Here is a 12,215-nt window from a genome sequence, read left to right as displayed (position 1 = left end):
AAAAAAAAAAAAAAAAAAAGAACAGATGAATCTGACCAATTCTTGGTATATGAAAGATACCTGCAGCTTAAGAACTCAAGAAGACTTCATCTCTCAGATTTACAGGTAGAGTATATTTCACTGTACTATAAGGTTATATAGGACAGTAATTAAAAAGTGCACCCTAATGACAGCCTGAGCACTTACTGGCTAGGGGACCTTGGGCAAATCAGTTAATCTCTCTGAGTCTCAGGTTCCTCATCTGGAAAATAGGAATAATTATACATCTCTCATAGTGTTGTTATTAAGAGTAAATGAGTTAACATATACAAGAGTATTTGGGCTTATTAACTGTTCAAAACATGTTAGCCATGGTTATTATTACTGATACAGCAAAGTACATCAAATTCTGTGTTTATGACAAAAGAAGTGTCCTGCATGGCAGACAGGAAAAATTTCCAGGGTACTTCTATCCTCCACCAAATAAAGGGAGGGGAAAAGGGGCTAAAGATCAACTGCAAATAATTTGTTGCAGTAAAGAAAGGTGGCAAAGAAGTAAAAGCACTTCTGAGAGCTGTACTTGTCAATCCTGGCTACACATTAAAATCACCTGCGGGGCTTTTAAATCATATAGATGCCTCGCCCCTCCTGCTTCAAGATTCTGATTTAACTATTCTGGGGTAGAGCCTGGGCATCCAGATAGATAGATAGATAGATACATAAATAAATACATACATACATACGTACACACACACTCACATACACACACACACATATATATATTTAGAAGTGAGAGCCCCAGGTAATTCCAATGTACAGCCAAAGTAGGCTGTAACATAACAACATAGAATGGAAGAAAAAGGAAGATGGTGGAGAAAACAAGGAGAATATCAGGCAGAGCACGTGTTTCAAGAATCATGCTGGTTTTCTATTTTCTAACTCCTCAATGCCAAGAAAAAGAGTTTTCTTTCCAAGCTGCAAATCATGACATAGCCAGCCCAACAGGCAGCTGAGCAGACTTAGTTGTTTCAGAAATGTGACAACTAAAGTTCATAACTACAAGCCAGTAACACCTCTAGCTAGGGTTAATAAGAATCGTGCTTTGTCTGGGATTTTGTCAGTTTTAGCGCTGAAAGTTCAGCATCCTAGGAAACCTCCCAGTCCCAGGGAGGCTAATCAGTCTACCTCTAGCACTCTTTCCAGACCAGTATTTCCAACCAATACTTATCAGACCTGTGTTGTCCAAAATGGTAGCCATTAGCCACAAGTAGCTATTTAAATTTTAATTGATTGAAACTAAAGAAAGTGTAAAATTCAGTTCTTCAGTTGCATAAGTTAAATTTCAAGTGCTCGATAGCCACATGTGACTAGTTAGTGCCATAATGGACAGTGGACCCAGAACATTTCCAACATAGCAGACAGTTCTACCGGCAGTTCTGGGCTGCTCTGTCAAGAGGCTCTGCAAGCATCTCAAACTCAACTTTTAGAAAGTGAGCTTATCAATTTCCCTTCCCTACTCCCTGTATGAAAGGTCTCCTTTCATTGGTGTCATCATCTACCTACCTAGTCCTCAAGCTACTACCTGCAGGATCACCCTTGAGTTCCCCCTTTTTTCTCCCTCCAAAGGATCATCAAACTGCTCAAACCTCTAAAAAGTATCTCTGCAATCTGCCCTTCCTCTGAAGCTGTTATCTCTGCCCTTAGACCCTCAATAATGACAAAACCCTCCTATCTAGTTCTAGCTTCCTTCTATCCCAAGGGCATTCTTTACATAGCAGTTAGTTAACAAAGCAAGCTGGTTATTTCATGTTTAGAAACTTCCAAAGACCTTATCTTTACTGCCAGGAATCCCACTCTACTGCCCACCATTCAGCCTCAAAGGCCACACCCAAAGTCCCAGTGCTTCCCTAAACCCTCCAAGACCTTTCGTACTTAGGTACCTTTGCAAATGTTTTTCCCTCTGCCTGCAAAGGCTTTCCCTACCCCATCTTCCCAATCTCCTCTTTTTCAATGCAATTCAACTGTTACTTCTTCTAAGAAGGCTTCCCCATATACTTCATGCAAAATCAGCAGGTTTATCTTAATATACCATCAGAGTACACTGTTCATATAGCTCTATTAGAGCATCTACATATAACATTATAAATTATCTGTGCACAGGTCTGTTTTCCTGTCTTTCTTCCTACCCAATTCACTGCTGTATGTCTTATACTCATATGAATACCAAACAGAGTCCATGCGTATGTTGAATAAATGAATGAATGGGTCATATAAATCTGTGAGGCAAAACAATCCAAATGTTAACATCCCCATTTTACAGAGACACAAATGCATGGAGAAGTCAAATCCCACAATACAGAATGGTAGTGGAAGCACCAATCTACTGACTCGCAGAGTCACCTTCATCCAAAAAGACATTACTGAGCATTACTGTGTGCAATGCACTAAAGCACTGGATCAGAAATAATCCTCTTGGTTAAAGACTACATCTTTATCTATCCAGATTCCCATACCTAGGATCCTGTCTGACATATAGATTATTCGATAAACGTGGTAAATTAAGGAAGAAGGAAGAATGGATCTAGGTCTTCACGTGAGCAAATCATGAAAGAGCACATATTCTCCTCCCCATGGTAAGAGTCTCTTATACATCATATATTGTATCAAGATACTTAATAAAAATGAAGGTTTAAATAGCCATCAAATGTAACCAGCAAACAAGACCTCAGGAGAGCTTCTAATGTAGATTCTCATCCATTCAGTCTGCATCTTTGATACTCAGGGAGCTTTGAGATACCTCTTACTAATGGGGAATGAGGACATGAGTCACAAAAGATAGTGTTCAATTACGACATTATTCCCTTCTGTACACATCCCAATGGGTAGTCCTCTTATAGCCAGAGTAGAAAGAGAAGTCATTTGTAACTTACTTGTTAATTAAAGCATTCGAAAAGCCATGGAAAACACTGCTAGAAAATCTGATCAAAAAACAAAGGTGACAGATTTCACATCCTGAAAAGAAATTACGGCAAACCAGAAATTTATTCATTACATGGTAAAACACACAGTTCAGTGTTAATAAATTAATGATACTTAAGAAGTACTCTCAACAAACTACATTAATGACTTCAAGTTAACCAAGAAGAAAGGAAGAAAACTGAGTATCTTTAAAATACACATATAAGTCTGATTTCTGGTCTGTCATGTAAGGAGCTTGTAAATCCTCATTCCGTCCTCACAACAAAAAGTAAAAACAAATTGAAAATCAACAACTCTTCCTAAGATCTATCAGATAACTGAAGTCACAGGGCAAACCACCATCCCCAAAACTGAAGAGACACATAAGGCAGATAGAAAGGATTATAATTTATTAGAGAAGCAGCCCGGAAGCGAAACCTCCTTGGGAACCGGTACCTGGTAACTGGTACTGGAAACCCCAAACTGTAATTAAAGAATAGCTGCAGGCTCAGTTTGGACAAGTTTGAGAGTTAAAATGGCCAGGCGGACACAGCCTTAGAGGGGCCCCTAAACTTTTGTGAGTTTCACCTCCAGGATCACTACTAGATGCTCAAAGTGAAAATTTTCCCTACTACTCTGGCAGGTGGCATAGAAAAGTAGCCACTATTGACAGAGTGCAGTGGCTCAACCTGTAATCCAGCACTTTGGGAGGCCAAGGCAGGAGAATCATTTGAGCTCAGGAATTTGAGGCCAGCCTGGGCAACATAGCAAAACTCAGTATCTATTTTTTTTTTTTTTTTTTTTTTTTTTTTGAGATGGAGTCTCGCTCTGTCACCCAGGCTGCGGTGCAGTGGTGCAGTGCGATCTCGGCTCATTGCAACTTCTGCCTTCCGGGTTCAAGCGATTCTCCTGCCTCAGCCTCCTCAGTAACTGGGATTACAGGCGCCCACCACCACGCCCTGCTAATTTTGGCATTTTTAGTAGAGACGGGGTTTCACCATGTTGGTCAGGCTGGTCTTGAATTCCTGACCTCGTGATCCATCTTCCTCGGCCTCCTAAAGTGCTGGGATTACAGGTGTGAGCCACCGCGCTCGGTCTATTTTTTAAAAAGGAAAATAAGGTAGCCTCTATGAAACATGCCCAGAGCATTTTGTTCCTCTAAACAATGTCTGTCCTCAAGAGAAACTATCTTACCAGAGCCTAACAGACTTGGTGGAAGGCAAATACCCAACGCCAGCCCCCAATAGCCTTCTTGTCTCATCTAAGAGGTAAATAAAACAAACTGAGAAGAACTCATAAAGGTCACATCCTAGGGACACGGGGTCACTAAGAGCTAATCATAAAACTATGATCTAATCACAGAACTACAGAACACTTCCCTTCCTTCCATACGTTACCACCACCCTAATGTTTATACAACTTGATTCCTAATTGCCAAAACTTGGGAACAAACAAGACATTCTTCAATAGGTGAATGGATAAACAAACTGTGGTACATCCAGATAACGGAACAGTATCCGGTGTTGAGAAGTAGTCGGTGTTAAGAAGTAGTAAGTGAACTATTAAGCCACAAAAAAAAAGACAAGGAAAAAAACTGTATATTGCTAAGTGAAAAGAGTCAATCTGAAAAGGATACATACATATCATATGATTCCAATTATATGACATTCTAGAAAAGGCAAAACTATGGAGACAATAAAAAGATCAGTAGGAGGTCAGACGCAGTGGCTCACACCTGTAATCCCAGCACTTTGGGAGGCCGAGGTGGGCGGATCACGAGGTCAGGAGATCGAGACCATCCTGGCCAACATGGTGAAACCTTGTCTCTACTAAAAAAACAAAAATAAGCCAGGAGTGGTGGCATGTGCCTGTAGTTCCAGCTACTAGGGAGGCTGAGGCAGGAGAATCACTTGAACCGAGGAGGTGGAGGTTGCAGTGAGCCAAGATCGTGCCACTGCACTCCAACCTGGTGACAGCGAGACTCCGTCTCAAAAAAAAAAAAAAAAAAAAAAAATCAGTGGGTGCCAAGGATTTGTAGTTAAAAAGGAAGGGTTGAACAGGTAGAGTACATGACATTTTTAGAGCAGTGGTACTATTCTGTACTATAATGGTGAATACATGTGCTATATATTTGTCCAAACCCATAGAATGTACAAGACAAAAAGTGAGCCCTAATGTAAATTATGGATTTTAGTTAATAATAATATATCAATTCTGGCTCAACAATTCTAACAAATGTACCACATTAATTAAAGCAAGATGTTAATAATAGTAGAAATGAGAGTAGGAGAAGGTGAAGAGGTATGTGAATATTCTCTGTACTTTTGGCTCCATTTTCTGTAAATCTAAACTTCTAAAAAAAAGTCTTATTTATTTAAAAAGCTAATAAACACACACACACACACACACACACACACACAATCATACGCAAATTTGTGCCATGGAGGATTTGAAATGGAATCAAGCCTAAAGGATCTTGATACAGTAGTACTCTTCATGGTACCACAGAAAAATTTCAGAATTCATGGATGGGCTTATTTTACTTATTTTATTTTATATTTTTATTTTATTATTTTATATTTTCTTTTCTTTTACTTATTTTTTATTTTATATTTTATTTTATTTTACTTATATATTATTTATTTATTTATTTTATTATTATTTTTGAGACAGGGTCTCACTCTGTCACCCAGGCTGGAGTGGAGTGACATGATTATAGCTCAATGTAACCTCAAACTCCTAGGCTCAAGCAATCCTTCTGCCTCAGTCTCTCCAGTTACAGATGCATACCACCCTGCCCAGCTGATCTTTTATTTTTATTTTTTGTAGGGAGGGGTTCTTGTTAGGTTGCCAAGGCTGGTTGTACTTGTGGCCTGAAATAATCCACCTACCTCAGCCTCCCAAAGCACTGGGATTATAGGCATGAACCATCATGCCTGGCCCAGAACTCATGTTTTAGTGTTTAAAATGCTAAGCAGGCACGGTATGCAATCAATCAATCAATAAAAGCGTGTTCCTTCTACATCTTGAGGCAAAGCTTAGCTGTGCAACAGTCTTACAGAATAAAATTTAAAGCACAACAAAGTTTAAAATACATATATTTTTTGGATCCCACAATTCCATTTTCAAGAATTTTTCCTGTACCCCAAAAATCCATAATTATTATGTCAATTAAAAAAAACGTATTTTTAAAATGAATTTTTCCTACAGCTACACTTAAAGATACATGTGTATAAGAATGTAAGCAGAATTATATTTAGTAAAGTTCACTTTTATGAGTTTCAGATTTACAGTAAAACTGCAAAGATACAGCAATATCTTAGGTTAGTATGGTGCATTTGCTAAAATTAATGGACCAATATTGATACGCTGCTATGAACTAAAGTCCATATTTTATTCAGACTTCCTTAGTTTTTACATAATGACCTTTTCTAGGATCCCATCTGGGATACCACATTACATTTAGCTATTATATATACTGCAAGAAAAAAAACCAAAAAAAACCGAATATTTCTCCTTAAAATATGAAGAACTGGGGAGAACTAAAGATAATTAGGATGCAGGGGAGCTCTCTACCTTTCCTGTTTGCCTAAAAGCAGGACAGAGAATTACAAAAACAAAAGGTCTTTCTATCCTCCCCCTCATTCCTGCCTAAAAACAGGATATAAATTCTCCTTTACAATCCATATCAGCTCAGCAATGGCACCAGAGGAATGTGCAAGCAGACTTTGCCCCATTAGCTTCCCCATACATTTACCTTCCCACATTGTCCCACCCTTGGAAGCCTGGGACTGCTTTCCTTTGTCCTATCACTTCACTAAAATGAAGTGTTCTTTGTTGAAGATGGTAACATAAACCAGAGTTGTGTTTTTTTTTTTTTGAGACGGAGTCTTGCTCTGTCTCCCAGGCGGGAGTGCAATGGCGCGATCTCGGCTCACTGCAAGCTCCGCCTCCCGGGTTCATGCCATTCTCCTGCCTCAGCCTCCCGAGTAGCTGGGACTACAGGCGCCTGCCAACACGTCCGGCTAATTTTTTTTTTGTATTTTTTTTTTTAGTAGAGATGGGGTTTCACTGTGTTAGCCAGGATGGTCTCGATCTCCTGACCTCGTGATCCACCCGCCTCGGCCTCCCAAAGTGCTGGGATTACAGGCTTGAGCCACCGCGCCCGGCCGTAAACCAGAGTTTTAAACCACTACTTGGAGTTACTTTTCGGCCTCACGATGTGCATTGCATGTGTTAATAAACTTGCTATCTCTTGTTAATTTGTCTTTTGTTACAGGAGTCTGTCCCAATTACCAACTTATGAGGCTTGAGGAAAATATAATTTTTTCTCTCTTTCATTTTGGCATAGTTGGCAGGAAATTCTGGGCCACTTCACTCGCTCTGGGACCTGCAGACACAATCCTGGGAGAACAGAACAGGCAGAAGCTGGTAGGAAAAGATAATTCTTACAAAGGCAGCTCTCCCAAATCTCTACCTGTAGTGCCTGGTCAAGAGGGGAAGGTAAAAATTTTTCCTTGTTCCTTCCTTTCCAAATTCAGATTGGCAGGAAAAAAACATTTGAAATTTGAAAAAGAGAAAATTCGTTCTTTGAATTTGTGACTCCTGTAGATTTGGTTTGGGTACATATTGATGACTGATCGATCTTTAGCCACCCAGCAAAGGCTTTTGTTTTTCTTGTCTTTTTTTTTTTTTTTTTTTGGTGTGGTTTGTCATAAAAAGGAAAATCTTTAGAAGATTCTCCTTTCACTTTGTTGTATGTTTTGTTTTGAGAACTTGGCTTTTGCAAGCTTGTTGCAACATGGTGAAACCTCGTCTCTACTAAAAAAACAAAAATAAGCCAGGAGTAGGTGGCATGTGCCTGTAGTTCCAGCTACTAGGGAGGCTGAGGCAGGAGAATCACTTGAACCGAGGAGGTGGAGGTTGCAGTGAGCCAAGATTGTGCCACTGCACTCCAACCTGGTGACAGCGAGACTCCGTCTCAAAAAAAAAAAAAAAAATCAGTGGGTGCCAAGGATTTGTAGTTAAAAAGGAAGGGTTGAACAGGTAGAGTACATGACATTTTTAGAGCTTGTTCTCCCAGGGGGCACGAATTGTCAGATTTGTATCAGGCAGCAGCTATCCAGCTGGCTACGAGTCTCCAACATGTTTGTCCAGCCATTCCAGCTCTCAAGGAACATTCTCTTAATTGTCTTAACATTCACTACCTTGTTAACAATGAGGGTCTTTGCTTTCTTAGGCTGTCGTTGGAAGAAACTGGATCTTGAGGGGAACTGCATCTTTTTCATCCTATCCTCTTTGGAATGTAATTCTTGCATCTATGGTTTTAAGCCATAAAGAGGCTTATTGTTAGCAAACCCCCAAACACACCCCATGGGCAGCTTTTGTTTTTCTGTTTGTCTTAGTGACTCCTGTCTCTTTTTGTCTTTCCATCTCTTGGTGGCACACAGGTTATTGGGCCTTTCTTCCTTCTGTCTTTTGGGAGTGGTGCGGCTCTTGGAAGGGCAGCATCTTCTACTCCCTCTTTGAAGAGGTTGGTTAAAGCCTTAAAGGGCTTCTTGGTTTTGGCCGGGCGCGGTGGCTCATGCCTGTAATCCCAGCACTTTGGGAGGCCGAGGCCGGTGGATCACGAGGTCAGGAAATCGAGACCATCCTGACTAACACGGTGAAACCCTGTCTCTACTAAAAATACAAAAAATTAGCCGGGCGCGGTGGCGGGCGCTTGTAGTCCCAGCTATTCTGGAGGCTGAGGCAGGAGAATGGCGGGAACCCAGGAGGTGGAGCTTGCAGTGAGCCGAGATCACGCCACTACTCCAGCCTGGGCGACAGAGCGAGGCTCCGTTTAAAAAAAAAAAAAAAGAAGAAGAAGGGGTTCTTGGTTTTAGTCTCATACATGGTTGTAGTTTTGGTTTGGTCTTGAGTCACTTGTAATATATAACTTTGGTACAGAATTTTGGTTTACATGTGTTTCTTAGTCTATCTGTGTTGCTATAAATGAATACCTGAAGCTGGGTCATTTGTAAAGAAGTTTATTTGGCTCATGGTTCTGCAGGCTGTACAAGGAACATGGCGCCAGCATCTGTTTCTGTTGATGGCTTCAGGCTGCTTCCACCCCTGGCAGAAGGCAAAGGGGAACAAGCGTGTGGAGCGATCTTATGGTGAGAGAGGAAAGCAGGAAAGAAGGGAAAGGTGTTATGCACTTTTTAACAAGTAGCTCTCAGGGGAACTCTCAGGGAGGCTATAGTAGACAACCCTTCCAGCTTCATTACTTATTGCTACAAGGTACTAAAAAGTAGGCATTACTAGGAGGACAAAAGCACCAGGCCATTCATGAGGGATCCAGCCCCATGACCCGAACACCTCCCATTAAGGTTTCACCTCCAACATTAGGGAATCAAATTTCAACATAAGATTTTGGGGGACAAATACCCAAACTTCCAAACTATAGAAATTTGCCTGTTTCTTTCTCTCCTAAGCTAAAATGGAACTATGCATTCAGTGGGGGAGATGATTTATTAAAACACTGCAGGCCGGGCACTATGGCTCACGTCTGTAATCCCAGCACTTTGGGAGGCCAAGGCAGGCTGACTGCTTGAGATCAGGAGTTCAAGACCAGCCTGAGCAGCATGGTGAAACCCTGTCTCTACAAAAAATACCAATACTAGCCAGGCGTAGTGGCACACACCTGTAGTTCCAGCTACTCGGGAGGCTGAGGTGGGAGGATGGTTGGAGCTCAAGAGGTTGAGGCTGCAGTGCGTCATGATCATGCCACTGCACTCCAGCCTGGGTGACAGAGCGAGATGCTGTCTCAAAAAACAAACAAAACAAAACAAAACAAAAAAACAAATTCCAAAGACAAACAGCACTAAAGCTGAAAGGGAAATCTTTTTATTTCTTAGTTGGAAATCTCCTCCCTGATAACACAAGTTAAAGATAATGCAATTAGATAAACAAGTCAGTCCATTGATATGCAGACTGCAACCCAAACTCTCTGAGGAATTAAAAACAACTCTCCTTGTCTTGCAAATTGTTTACAAAAATAGGATGTGCCTCTAAAAGCAATTCAAAGCCCACTTATTCTAACTAACCCCAAATCTCATCTATTCATCTCAGGATGCCAGCAAATGTTGTTCAACATCAGGACATTGAAATCAGTACTGTCCTGCACTTAAGAAGGAAAAGCTGAAATACTAATTACCCTAGGCCTCTAGTAGGCAAATAAGCCCCCCAAACTCTGTTTTTTGTGAAAATTTACATTACTTCTCTGTGCCTTTGAGATACACATTCCCTAACTAGTATTACCTGAGAAACTATCGCTTTTAAAATGCAAACTTCTGGGAGACGATTCTTTGAGGGGAAAAAAAAAGAGGGGAAAGAGAAGCCAGGAATATATACTGTTTGTCCTGGAGGAAACCTGATAATGAGATGTTTTAAGGAATTTTATTTTTAAAGATCTCTATGGTCAGAAGTTGGCTTAATTGAAAGCTGTTATTCAGATTACAATGCATTTTTGAGGCCTCTTTGTTCTATTGGATCCAACTGTCATTTATAAATTAGTGAGTTTTATATTATTATACCTATCTCATGGCTGAACATTTTTTAAATGAAAGCTGTAATATCTTTTTTGTCTGTATTTTTTATGTATACATGTTTTCTTTTCTTTCTTCTTTTTTTTTTTTTTTTTTTTTTTGAGACAGAGTCTCGCTCTATTGCTCAGGCTGAAGTGCAGTGATCTCAGCTCACTGCAACCTCCGCCTCCCGGGTTCAAGCGATTCTCCTGCGTCGGCCTCCCGAGTAGCTGGGACTACAGGCACGTGCCACCATGCCCGGTATTTTTGTAGAGACAGGGTTTCAGCGTGTTAGCCAGGATGGTCTCGATCTCCCGACCTCATGATCCGCCCACCTTGACCTCCTAAAGTGCTGGGATTACAGGGGTGAGCCACCATGCGCTGGCCTGTATACATGTTTTCATATATGTTGTAGGTTGTTTTTACATGGTATAAAATGCTTTCAAGAAATTTCACATTGGCTTAAAGATAGCAATGAGCGCTCATAAATTAAATTTACTTAAAACTCCAAAGATATAGAAACTAACCCAAATACTTTTCAGGTTCACATGACTTGGGCAAATAAGACTAGTTTAATAGTGTTAGTTTAGTAAAAACAACTATGTCTTCTGAGTCACAAGAAAAAAAAAATACCATATATAATTAACTTTAGAGTTCTTGCTTGGGTAGTAACTGCCTAACATACACGTGCTGTAAAATGGATACGAGAAAAATAACCTGAGATGATGCCTAGCTTTGTCTGTCCCATAAAATTTTCCAAGCATACTTATTAAAATGAGTGAATTAAACAGATATAGCAGGATAAGAGTTTATACAGGTACTTTTAAAATAATATATTTTATAATATGTTTGCTTACAAAGGTTTCGCAATCTCTTTGGTTACCATATCCTTAGAGTTTTGTGAAATTAAATTAAATGATGAATATTCATTGAGTATATAGATCATTTTCAAGTAAGATAAAATGTTTAAACATTAATTGCTAAATATAAATTTAAGTTTATCTACTTTTGGCTTCTCACTGAAAAGAAACTAAAGATATCTGAGTCTGTTAGCAAGCTTTAAAAATTGTACTTTGAGGAAACACATATTTCTAAGATATTATGAAGTGGTATTAGTCTATGGAATGCTGGTTCAAAATTGCTAAGGATTAAAACTCTAATTAGTACATGTAATTAAGGCTACTAGAAATAAAAGGAACAATTCTGTATGCAAAGTTTACAAGTAAAATAAGATATATTTTTGGTGAGAAAGTTATAAGCAAGATATGAGGATCTGCTTTTGTTGAGGAAAGGAGTGATTTTGTCTAAGTAGATGTTATTTAAAGGTTGAAAAATGAATGAAGAAATGATATAGAGAAAACTAAATGGATATAGAAAGTTGGGAAGAGAAGAGAGAGCAAGAGAAAGTCTTGTATGGTTAAACTAACAAAAGTTGAATTATACACCTAATGCTAAATGACGAGTTAATGGGTACAGGAAATCAACATGGCACATGGATACATATGTAACAAACCTGCACATTGTGCACATGTACCCTAAAACCCTAAAGTATAATAAAAAAATAAAATAAAATAAAATAAAATAAAAAAATTTATTACAAGATGTAAAATGGAGCCTTGATATCTAAAGTATACTGATAAAAAACTAAAATTTGGTCTTTTTTAAAAACAAGATTTTCCTATAGTATTGATAAGAGAAAATAAAAGATTT

The 12,215-nt window shown here is 39.4% G+C and overlaps 2 protein-coding genes across 6 annotated transcripts in view; one reads left to right on the top strand and one right to left on the bottom strand.

Annotated features, from left to right (window-relative positions):
* ENO4 (enolase 4) overlaps nt 1-7,746 on the top strand; it is a 412,386-nt gene extending 404,640 nt beyond the window's left edge. Inside the window, exon 13 of one of the 2 annotated variants that reach the window (XM_063617327.1) lies at nt 7,289-7,746. In XM_063617327.1, the coding sequence (XP_063473397.1) occupies nt 7,289-7,539 (251 nt within the window). In that variant the 3' untranslated portion in view covers nt 7,540-7,746. The remainder of the gene's footprint in view (nt 1-7,288) is intronic. The other variant, XM_063617317.1, reaches the window with a different exon arrangement.
* Nucleotides 1-12,215, bottom strand: part of SHTN1 (shootin 1) — a 121,657-nt gene that overhangs the window by 98,253 nt on the left and 11,189 nt on the right. The gene's annotated exons all lie outside the window — the stretch shown is intronic.

The sequence above is a fragment of the Symphalangus syndactylus genome, chromosome 2, assembly GCF_028878055.3.
Source record: "Symphalangus syndactylus isolate Jambi chromosome 2, NHGRI_mSymSyn1-v2.1_pri, whole genome shotgun sequence".
Taxonomy (NCBI): domain Eukaryota; kingdom Metazoa; phylum Chordata; class Mammalia; order Primates; family Hylobatidae; genus Symphalangus; species Symphalangus syndactylus.
This window is presented reverse-complemented; position numbering and strand designations above follow the sequence as displayed.